Here is a 10,872-nt window from a genome sequence, read left to right as displayed (position 1 = left end):
AAATATCAAAGTGCTATTTCTACCCCCAAAGAGCATCCTACCCCCTTACCCTGTCCCTGGAACCCTGCATTTCCCATGGCTAATCCTTCTTGCCTGCATACCCTAAACATTATGGGGAATTTAGAATGGCCAATCTACCTAACCCACACGTTTTTGGACTTGATAATCTTGATAATTTTGTTTTTATTGTTTGGATATGGGCATCACTGGTTAGCTAGCATTACTTGCTGATCTGTAGATGATATACAGCAGATGGTGACGAGCTGCCTTCTTGAACTGCTGCAGTCTACTTGCTGCAGGCTGACTCACAATGTCATTAAGGACAGAGTTGTGTATTAATGTAAGTTTCAAACTATAAGGTTTGAGGAGTTTTCTGTGTAGTTGGGGCTGACAGGATAGCTGGTCGGGTGACAAGGAGGGCCAGAGCTTGGGTCCAGTCTGGAGCTGGCTATGGAGGTATGAACACCATCTATAAAGTGTTCCTGAGATAATGGGAACTGCAGATGCTGAAGATTCCAAGATAATAAAATGTGAGGCTGGATGAACACAGCAGGCCAAGCAGCATCTCAGGAGCACAAAAGCTGACGTTTCGGGCCTAGACCCTTCATCAGAGAGCTGATGAAGGGTCTAGGCCCGAAACGTCAGCTTTTGTGCTCCTGAGATGCTGCTTGGCCTGCTGTGTTCATCCAGCCTCACATTTTATTATCTATAAAGTGTTCCTGTTTGGATTTACTGTTTATCTACCATGTGTATGATTCCTGGTTCCCAAGGGAATAGAATCATAGAATCCCTACAGTACAGACAGAGGCCATTCGGTCCATCAAGTCTGAATTGATCCTCTGAAGAGCATACCATCCAGGCCTTACTTACCACCCTATGCCCATAACACTACACTGACCACGGCTAATCCAACTAGTTTGTACACTACAGGCAATTTAGCATGGCCCAGCTACCAACTCAAAGACTGTTATAGAAACAAAGTTGCTGGAAAAGCTCAGCAGGTTTGACAGCATCTGTGAAGAAAAATTCAGAGCTAGCGTTTCGCGTCCTTATACTTCTCCATCCACTCCCGCTTTTGCGCTCCAGCCACAATTCCCTCCCCTCTCCAAATCCACCCCTTCTAGCCACGCCCCTCCACCAAAATGCGCACACACCTCCTGGCCCCGCCCTTGCCTCCGCCCCCTCCCCGCGTGCGCTTGTGCCCGGATTGCGGCTTGGGATGGTGCGTGCGCAGGCGTCACGGTGAAGCCCCCTTCTCCGGTTCGAGATGGCGGTTGTAGCGGCTCGGGTGGTGGAGATGGACATTCAGGAGCAGCAGGTAACGGCGGGCCTGAGCACCGGCAGCGGCTTGCTGCTTCACCTCCCCCGTTACTGCAGGAGAGCGAGATAGGATCCCGGTCTCGGGGGACACCCGGCTGAGCTCTGCCGGTGGTTCCACCGCCTCAGGTTTAATATGAAACCGACCCCCAGAGGCTGAGGTTTGCACGGAGTGGGGAGAGGGAACAGGCGGTGGGAGCAAGGGAGAAGAGCGGAAGGGGGAGGGAAGGTGAAGGGGGTAACAGTGGGGAGGTAGGGAGAAGGCGGAGGGTGGAGTTCTGGTGGGGCAGAGCGTGAAATAAGAGGGGAAGGGGTGGTAAGTGGGACAGGGGTAAGAGGGGAAGAGTCATACGGGCAGATTTCCGCAGCACAGAAACAGGCCCTTAGGGCCAACGTGTTCGTTCCGACCAGGTTCCCTAAACGAAACGGGCCCCATTTGCCCTGTGTTTGGCCCATATCCCTCTAGTTGTACCTGTCAGAGGAAGTAGTAGATGCAGGTGCAGTTACAACATTTAAAAGACATTTGGATAGATACGTGAATAGGAAATGTTTAGAGGAATATCGACCAAATGCAGGCAAGTGGTTCTAGCTTAGTTTGGGAAACGAGTTGGGCCGAAGGGCCTGTTTCTGCAGTGTACAGCTATGATTCTACTACTTCTGGCAGCTTGTTCTGTGTACACACCACCGTCTGTGTGCAAAAGTTATCCCTCCGGTCCCTTTTTAAATCTGCCGCCTCGCACCTTAAACCTATGCTATCTAGTTGTGGTCTTCCCTACCCTGTGGAAAAGACCTTGGCTATTCACCTCATCCATAAACCCTCATGATTTTATAAACGTCTGTAGGTTCACTTACTCAGCCTCCTCCACTCCTGGGGTGGGGGGGTATACTCAGATCTTTCAGTCTCAGTAACATCCTTGTAAATAATCTTGCACTCTTTCCAATTTAATAACATCCTTGCTTTAGCAGGTTAACCAGAATTGTGTACAATACTCCAAATGTGGCCTTAACAGTGCCTTGTATAGCTGAAACATGGCAACCAACCCTGTACAAAATGCTCTGACTGCTGAGGAAGTTGAGGGAAGGGGAGAATGCACACAGGTGACAGAGGAGGTGTAGAGTGGGTGGGAGAGGAAGGGCTGCAGGAAGGTGGAAAGGTAGGGGAGTGAAGAGGGATTTAAATGAAGGGGAGGGAGGGGGAGAGAGAGAGAGTGAGTGTTTTCATCCATGAGCAGCAGGTAGGTATAAGGTAGGGGTGTGCCTGAAGGTGGGAAGAGAGGAGGCCTCTCCTGGCTCCAGTAATGAGCCTACTGCTGAAAGTGGCCTATGATGTTTAAGGGTACTTTGGGCTTGCTGTCTACCCTGTGTGTTTCAGCAGCATCAGTACAGTGGATACACAGTGGCTTTGCCAGATCCTTGAGAATGTGCAGTCTCCTCTGCAGTCACCATTGCTGCTTGAGAGGATGGGCAACTTGCAAACCCATCTTGGGTTGTGACCCAGAGCTTGGGAACCCCTGATGTAACAACTAGAACCTGAAAGTGGTAAGAGTTTGTAGCTATTCAATAATTGTCTTTTAGGTGTCCAATCTAATTCCCTGTCTTATTACTGCACTGACATTTATTGTTGAGATGCTTGTATTGCACAAATTGCCGATTGGAGTACAAATTTCTGTTCCTGTTGGTGTGCGTAACAAATTTGGTTTCTTGTTTTCCTCTTGGCATTAAAAGCTAAAACATGAAATTCCACATTGTTACCTGAATAGTTTTATAAGATGTATAACTGAAGTACACCAGATACACTGCTCAATATTTTGTGAACCTGTGAATTCTGACTTAAGAATTCTGTCATTACTTCACTGAACATTGCACCAACCTTACCAAATCTTTTGCTTACAGATAGATCTTTTAAAATTTCCTTCAGACGAAGATCAATGGAGGTAAGCAGTGCTGCAATTAATACATAATTTCCACACTTTATTGTATTGGAGCTAATTTAGTATAATACACAAGTGCAATATTAGGCTGAAACCAAAGGTGTTTCGTTGCCTAGTGTGCATTTATTGTAAAACCTAAGTGAAAATTTCTAGTTATAATAAACACTTTAAAATGTTTCAGGTATCTGTAAGAACAATAGGGTAGTGATGGTAAGGTAATTTTAACTTTGCAAACATAGACTGGGACTGCCATAGTGTTAAGGGCTTGGATGGAGAGGAATTTAAGTGTGTACAGAATTTTCATATTCAGTATGTAGATGTACCTGCTAGAGAAGGAACAAATCTTGACCTCTTGGGAAATAAGGCAGGGCAAGTGACTGAGGTGTCAGTGGGCGTGCACTTTGGGTCCAGTGGTCATAATTCTACCAGTTTTGAAATAGTTATGGAAGATCGACCTGATCTAAGAAGTAAAGTTCTAACTTGGAGTAAGGGCAGTTTTGATGGTATTAAGCAAAAACATTCAAAAATTGATCGGGATGTGCTGTTCATGGGTAAAAGGACAGTTAGAAAGTGGGACACCTTTAAAAATGAGATAATGAGAGTTCAGAGGCAACTTGTTCCTATTAGTGTGACGGACAAGGCTGGTAGGTGTAGGAATGCTGGATTACTAGGAAAATTGAGATTCTAGTTAAGAAAAAGGAGACAGTCAGGAAGGGGGACGAGATATCTTTGGCAAATAGGGCTAGGGAAAATCCAATGAGATTCTACAAATACATTAAGGGAAAAGAGTAACTGGGATGAGAATGGGGAACCTTCAAGATCATCAAGTCCTATGTGCGGAATCAGGGGAGATGGTTGAGGTACTAAACAAGTATTTCATGTCATTATTTACTGTGGAGGAGGATGTGGAAGGTAGTGAACTTGGGGAAATGAATATTACAGAGGCGGTGCTGCTGTAGGTGGATAAAACCTAGGGCCTAATCAGCTGTATCGCAGAACTTGAGAAAACAGAGTTAATGTTTTGGGTCCGGTGGCCCTTTGTCAGAACTGAGGAAGGGTCACCGGATCCGAAATGTTAACTGTTTTCTCCTCCACCGATGCTGCCAGACCTGCTGAGCTTTTCCAGCAACTTTGTTTTTGTTTTTGTTTTTGTTTCTGTTTCTGATTTACAGCATCTACAGTTCTTTTGGATTTATTTAATATTCCAGAACTTTTTGGAAAGGTGGGGAAGAGACTGCTGGGTCCCTTGCTGAGAGATTTATGTCATCAATAGCCACAGATGAGGTGCCAGAAGACTGGAGGTTGGCTATTATGGTGTCATTATTTAAGAAAGGTGACAAGGAAAAGCTAGGGAACTATAGATAGGTGAACCTGACTTCAATGGTGGGTTATGTTGTTGGAGTGGATTCTGAGGGTCAGGACTGACATTTGGAAAGGCAAAGACTGATTAGGGATAGTCACATGGCTCTGAGTGGTAAATTTTATCTCGCTAGATTGAGTTTTTTGAAGAGGTGACAAAGAAGAGCAGTACGCTTCTGTAGGGACTTCAGCAAGGTTCCGCACACTAGACCAGTTAGCAAGATTAGATCAAGTGGAATCCTGCAGGAGCTAGCTGGCTACAAAATTTGCTTGAAGACAGGAGACAGGATGCTGGTGGAGGGTTGTTTTTCAGTCAGGAGGCCTGTGACCGGTAGTGTACTGCAAGGATTGGTGCTGGACCCGCTGGTTTTGGCATTTATATAAATGATTTGGATGTGAATGAGAGGTATGTTTAGTAAGTTTGCAGATTATGCCAAAATTGGTGCCGTGGACAGTGAAGAAGGTTATCTGAGTACAATGGGATCTTGATCAGTTGGGCCTATGGGTTGAGTGGCAGATGGAGTTTAATTTAGATAAAATGAGGTGTTGCATTTTGGTAAGGCAGATTAGGGCAGAACTTACACAGGTAATGGTAGACCCTGGGGAGCATTGCTGAATAACACCTCGTGGTGCAGGTGCATATTCCTTGAAAGTGGAGTCACACGTAAACAGCATGGTGAAAAAGGTATTTGGCATGTTTGCCTTTATCGGTGAGTGAGCTGAGTATACGAGTTGGGATGTCATTTAGAGCCTGTATAGGACATTGGTTAGGCCACTTTTAGAATACTGTTAGTTCTGGACTCCCTGCTGCAGGAAAGATGCCATGAAACTTAAAAGGGTTCAGAAAGGATTTACAAGGATGTTGCCAGGGTTAGAGGGATTGAAGTTTCGGGAGAGGCTGAATAGGCTGGGGCTATTTTCCCTGGAACGTCAGAGGCTGAGGGGTGATTTTATAGAAGTTTATAAAACCATATGGAGCGTGGATAGAGTGAATACCCAAGATCTTCATCCTAGTTTTGGGGAGTCCAAAACTAGTGGGCATCTTAAACATGAGGGGCATGATTTTAAAAAAGGACCTGAGGGGTATCTCTTTCATGCAGAGCGTGATGCGAATATGGAATGAACTGCTGGAGGCAGTGGATAGGTACAATTACAACATTTAAAAGGCATCTGGATTGATATATGAATAAGAAGGGTTTAGAGGGATATGGCCCTAATGTTGGCAAATGGGAATAGATCAGTTTCGGATTTCCAATTGGCCTGGACAAGATGGACAAAAACGGTTTGTTTCAGTGGTGTATAATTCTGAGTCAGTGATCAGTTGTTGACTAATTCAAGCTTTTAAAGTGTTCTATCCCCAGCCTTAATTTTTTTTAATCCAAAGTATTCTGATACTCTTGATTTGAAACTGTTTTTATAAACTCTATTGATTTTTCAGTGCTTTTGTCATTCAGAGATGAGACTAGTAGTTTAGTGTTTCTTTTTTGTCTGGGTGCATGTTCTTGCCAGGAAGATTCATTAGTGTTTGAGTAGTTTGTCAGTCAGCTTGCTCTTCCTCATTTTACTAAACCGTTTCTGTTGGGTTGTCTTGCTTGTTCTCTCAGTTGCCACCTTCATCCTCATATTTGACTTCATTAGGCCGATTGTCATCCAATTATCTGTTTCTTCACATATCATCTCCCTTGTGGAAAAATTTGCAAGGGCAGCATGATGGCTCAGTGGTTAGCACTGCTGCCTCACAGCGTCAGGGACCCAGGTTCAATTCCACCCTCGGGCAACTGTCTGTGTGGAGTTTGCATATTCTCCCCATGTCTGTGTGGGTTTCCGCTGGGTGTTCAGGTTTTCCCTCTCAGCCCAAAGATGTGCAGGTTTGGTGGATTGTACATACTGTTCAGAAATGTGTGGGTCCACTAGCCGTGGAAATGTAGGGTTAAGGGAAAAAGATAGAGACATGGGTCTGGTAGAATGCTCTTCAGAGGATTGGTGTGGACTTGTTGCACCAAATGGCCTGTTTCCACACTGTAGGGATTCTATAATTCTGTGAAAAATATAATCAAAAATGATGACAGGTTACAGTTAATTAGGTTTAAATTTGCCAGTGGCATCATGTTGAAAAAAATAAAATTTTCAGAATAATTCATTCTTTCCTATGCTCTGTATGGGCATCAAGTAGTTATCAGTTACTGGGTTGTATTTCTGTATTTTTCACCTGCCTGGCCTTCCATCTTCCACCGTCTAAATTGCTACTATCCATTTTCTAGCTTGCATCTAGTCCTATCCACCTTTCACCCTGGATTAATTAAAATACATTGACTCAAAATTCCTTGATTTTTTTTGATGCTCTTATTTTTGTTTTCTGAACAATTCATACTGTCCCTTCAGGTCTCTAATCTTCTGCAGCCTCTGAATTTTCTTTGATATCTGCTTCTTGCATATCATGATTTTAATCGCTGGATGACTGGTGCCCATTCCTTCAGCTGATGAGGCTCTAAGGCTCCATACCTAAACTGCTGTCCTCTCTCCACATCTATCTGTGACTCTTTTATATAACATATAAATCAAATTTTTGATCATCTGCCATACTATTTGTTGAGTTTTATAATTCTAAGTCCCTTAAGGTCAGATTTTGTTTGATAACATCCCTGTGTAATGCCTTGAGGTCTTTTACTCTGTTAAAGTTATGTAATTGTAAGTTGTTATATTGTATCTTGCTGTTAGAAAATGTTAGAGGTAAAATAGTGTTTGGCCTTATTGAGCAAGTATCATAAGTTCGTGAAGTACAGAACCACAGTACTGTGAACAGTTAGGTGAAGTGAGAAATTAGAACAGTTTTCCTATGAGGCTAGTGTTAATGGACATTAAGCTACAATAGAGGAAACGTATTATACCTAGCATATACTATACTCAAATGTGTGTGAGTTTGATGCTCGCACTTCATATAAAAACGAAAGAATTAATTCCCGGTTAGAATTCCTCATCTTGAACACCAAGTGGGAAGTTAATAAAAGTTCCAGTACTGTTAAATAATAAGATTGCGAGACAAATTCTTTTGTTCAAGTTTTTTAAATTCTTGGAAGTTTTAAGTTTATTTGAGGAAAGTTATCCTGCTGAAAATAGTCATTAATCCAGGTATTATTTATAATCATAAGGAATTATTTCTGTTTTTGTTGGTGTCAGGTAACCAATTGGATACACTCTGCATTATGAAGTGAAAGATCATCTTTTTTATACAGAAAGCATTTAGTAATGTTGGTAGAATTCTTTAGCAATCATTGAAAAGATATTGTTCAAGAAAAATGTGTAGGAGAGGCTGATTGGGAATAAACATGAATAATTTTATGGGCAGTTTTGAGGTAGATATGAAAATTTTGTAGAAATCGCAGAAATTTTTTTTGTTAACTGAGGCCTTGTTTGAAATATTACTGAATGAATTTCAAGTGTTCAGCTATTTGTCTTAAGCGATGTGTGATTCAATATCAACACTTTTTTGCAACCTTCATTTGTAGACTGCATAATGCCAAGGTACATGCAAAACACCGTGGACATGAAGCTATGCATGCAGAAATGGTGCTTATTCTTATTGCCACACTCGTAATAGCTCAGATTGTGCTAGTCCAGTGGAAGCAGCATCATTGTAGATCATATAATGTGAGTTTTATTTTCAACCTTATGGCTTCAAATTTTAAAACTGTTTATATACAAGTGTAAACTAATTGTTTCACCCAGTTTTTAGCAGTCTTGTTGCTCAGACTAGCAGAAGGTACCATACAAAATTTGGGGTGAAGCAGATTTGTTTAGCCAGAGCTTTGGCCTGTGCTGCACCTAGAATTGATAAATGTTGTGTAATGATACCCAGCTTTGTCATCTTCACTAAAAGTTAAAACAAAATGTGTGTAAATAAACAATTTTATCTTAACAGTTCTAGTTACTTGATTTAAATCAAGCTTGTCAGATATTTGGGTATTTTTAATTTGTGTGTTCTCTTTGTGCATGTTAAAATATTGACTATCAAAAGGAACAGCAAATTACATTGTGACTTACGGCCAAAAATTACTAAACGTGCATAATTATTCTCTAGTTATTCATTTTAATGAGTTAAGTCAATACATGCTGTTAATTCTACACAAACCAGATTTGTGTGAAGGTTTAAAAATAAATTTGTACGTTCCCTCCAACAATGTGTAAGGTAGATATGACCACGTTTTTAGTAAGTCATATAATTTCTGTGCAAACTAAACATTCACCGTAAGTTTCTTTTATCTATCATCTTTGCTTTTTAATTGCAAGTATAAATATCTTAAAAACAATAATCTGGTAACAAGAAATTTTAAGTGATCCTGTTCAAGTCTGCCTACAGATGTCAGGTGGCTGTAGACAAGTTAAGAAAATGTACCTGCTCCCAAACTAAGTTTGAACTTAACAGATGACTTGATCTGAATTGGATCTTTGTTTCATTGTTACTAATGGTTTTAATAAGAACAGCTTGTTCATATTCTGGGAATTTTGATTGGGTTTGTGCAGCTGTGATGCAGACAAACCTGTAATCATAATGGTGTGAAACATGGGTCTTTATTTGAATGCAGTTTTGTACTCGGATTTCAGTTAGTGTAATAGATCTAATGTTTGTTGCTATCATGAAGTTAATGGATAGTTGATTTTAGTTGTTATGATGCAGTATCTACTGATACAGCATTGCTTTTCACAATCACGTGCATTGTCCATCTTTAAAACACCTTTTGTTTTAACAAGTAATTTCAATTAACATTTGCAAAAAGCAATTCTCAATCTTGTTTTGAAATAATGGTAATGAAAGGAACAGGCTTGCTTATTGGAAAGGAAATTGGGAGAGAATGCCATCTTATTTGCAAACCTTTCTGGATTGTAATAATTGCTGCCATTTAACATAAGAATTATTGCAAAGCGGTACAGTAGTAAAATTGTGTGGCCCATGGCAAAATGTGACCTGGCATATTGCAGACTTCACTCTTGGGCATTGTAATTGTAAAACAAACATTTGAGTGTTCCTTGATTTGTTTTTAAAATTGTGAACTCTTTTCTGCCACTTTTTTTTTAAAAACAGGTCTGAAAACATTTTTGTATGTGATGTTTGATTATCCTTGCTAGCTAGGTTTGTGTGGGTTGATGCAGAATGAGCTGTCTTTGGAAGAAAAGAAAACTAATTCCCTCCTCCTTAACCATTGGCTTACCAATCATTCACCACAGTGAATATTTATAAACTTAATGTAAAGCAATTAAAAATGTGAATTGCAACTGTTATTTATGTCTGTACACTAGCCAAACTGTAAATTCAGTCAACTTTATGAACTTCATTTGCAAGACAAGCCAGACTAAAAATCAGTAGTGATAAATTAAATGTCCTGCTGCCTTCTAATTATTTAGACCCCCACTTTAGGATTTGTTTGAGGTCCAGATCCTGGTTAGCTCATTTAAGCCTTTTAATGAGAAAAACATTTAGCCTTTGGGCAATAGTCTGATTTGTCAGGAAATTCCATGGGATATGATGTATGGATAAGTAAAATTTGTGCTAATATAATCCAGATGGTAATGGTGCCATTAAACAATAAAGTAGATGATGTGTTTTTCTATATCCAGATGTTGACTGTAGCAGCACTAGTACTATTAAGCACAGATGCACAACTGTCTTGTTTTATCAGTTGACTACTGAATTTTGCACAGTCCAGCGGATAGCATATCCATAACTCATTAATTGTTCTAGAAATACATATTAACACTTTTTCTGAATTCTAGAGCATTGAATAAGTTAATGTATTCCATCATGCATTTGAAATACATTGATGGCCTAATTCACTTCCCCAGTGAAACAATCGTGGGATTTTTGAAAGATTCTTGAATAAGAATTTCTATCTTGATCAAAATAGTGTAAGTGCTTTTAATTTCAGAAGTTGTTTATTTTTCCAGTTTAAGGTATTTTTTGGAAATAGATCAATTCCTACGTTATAGTTGTGAGGCTACAATTAATTTACTAGACTGCATCACCATTCGATTCATGTGTTGCTCTAATCTGATTGACTCCAATCTACTAAATGCTTTTGCTGGTTAAAATGAACACAAAAGCCAATGTCCAAAAATTAGTTTTTCTGTTCATTAAATATTTTTTATTCAAACCAAAGTACAAACGTATTTACATTACAAAAATATCCGCATTGCTGCATAATGTTGAAATACTACTCGTATTTCAATAAAATTTGATTAATTTAGATAGCAAATCATCAATGAGCCAAGT

General features: G+C 40.3%; 1 protein-coding gene across 3 annotated transcripts in view; it reads left to right on the top strand.

The window, feature by feature from the left end:
- The first annotated feature begins 1,210 nt into the window (after positions 1–1,210).
- rnf175 (ring finger protein 175) overlaps positions 1,211–10,872 on the top strand; it is a 45,212-nt gene continuing 35,550 nt past the window's right edge. For 2 of the 3 annotated variants that reach the window (XM_048557049.2, XM_048556961.2), the window contains exons 1-3: positions 1,211–1,318; positions 3,211–3,251; positions 8,114–8,255. In XM_048557049.2, the coding sequence (XP_048413006.1) occupies positions 1,268–1,318; positions 3,211–3,251; positions 8,114–8,255 (234 nt within the window). In that variant the 5' untranslated portion in view covers positions 1,211–1,267. The remainder of the gene's footprint in view (positions 1,319–3,210; positions 3,252–8,113; positions 8,256–10,872) is intronic. The other variant, XM_059645449.1, reaches the window with a different exon arrangement.

This window comes from Stegostoma tigrinum, chromosome 1 (genome assembly GCF_030684315.1).
Source record: "Stegostoma tigrinum isolate sSteTig4 chromosome 1, sSteTig4.hap1, whole genome shotgun sequence".
In the NCBI taxonomy this organism is placed as follows: domain Eukaryota; kingdom Metazoa; phylum Chordata; class Chondrichthyes; order Orectolobiformes; family Stegostomatidae; genus Stegostoma; species Stegostoma tigrinum.
The sequence above is the reverse complement of the archived record's forward strand: the minus strand, read 5'-3'. Positions and strand labels throughout refer to the sequence as shown.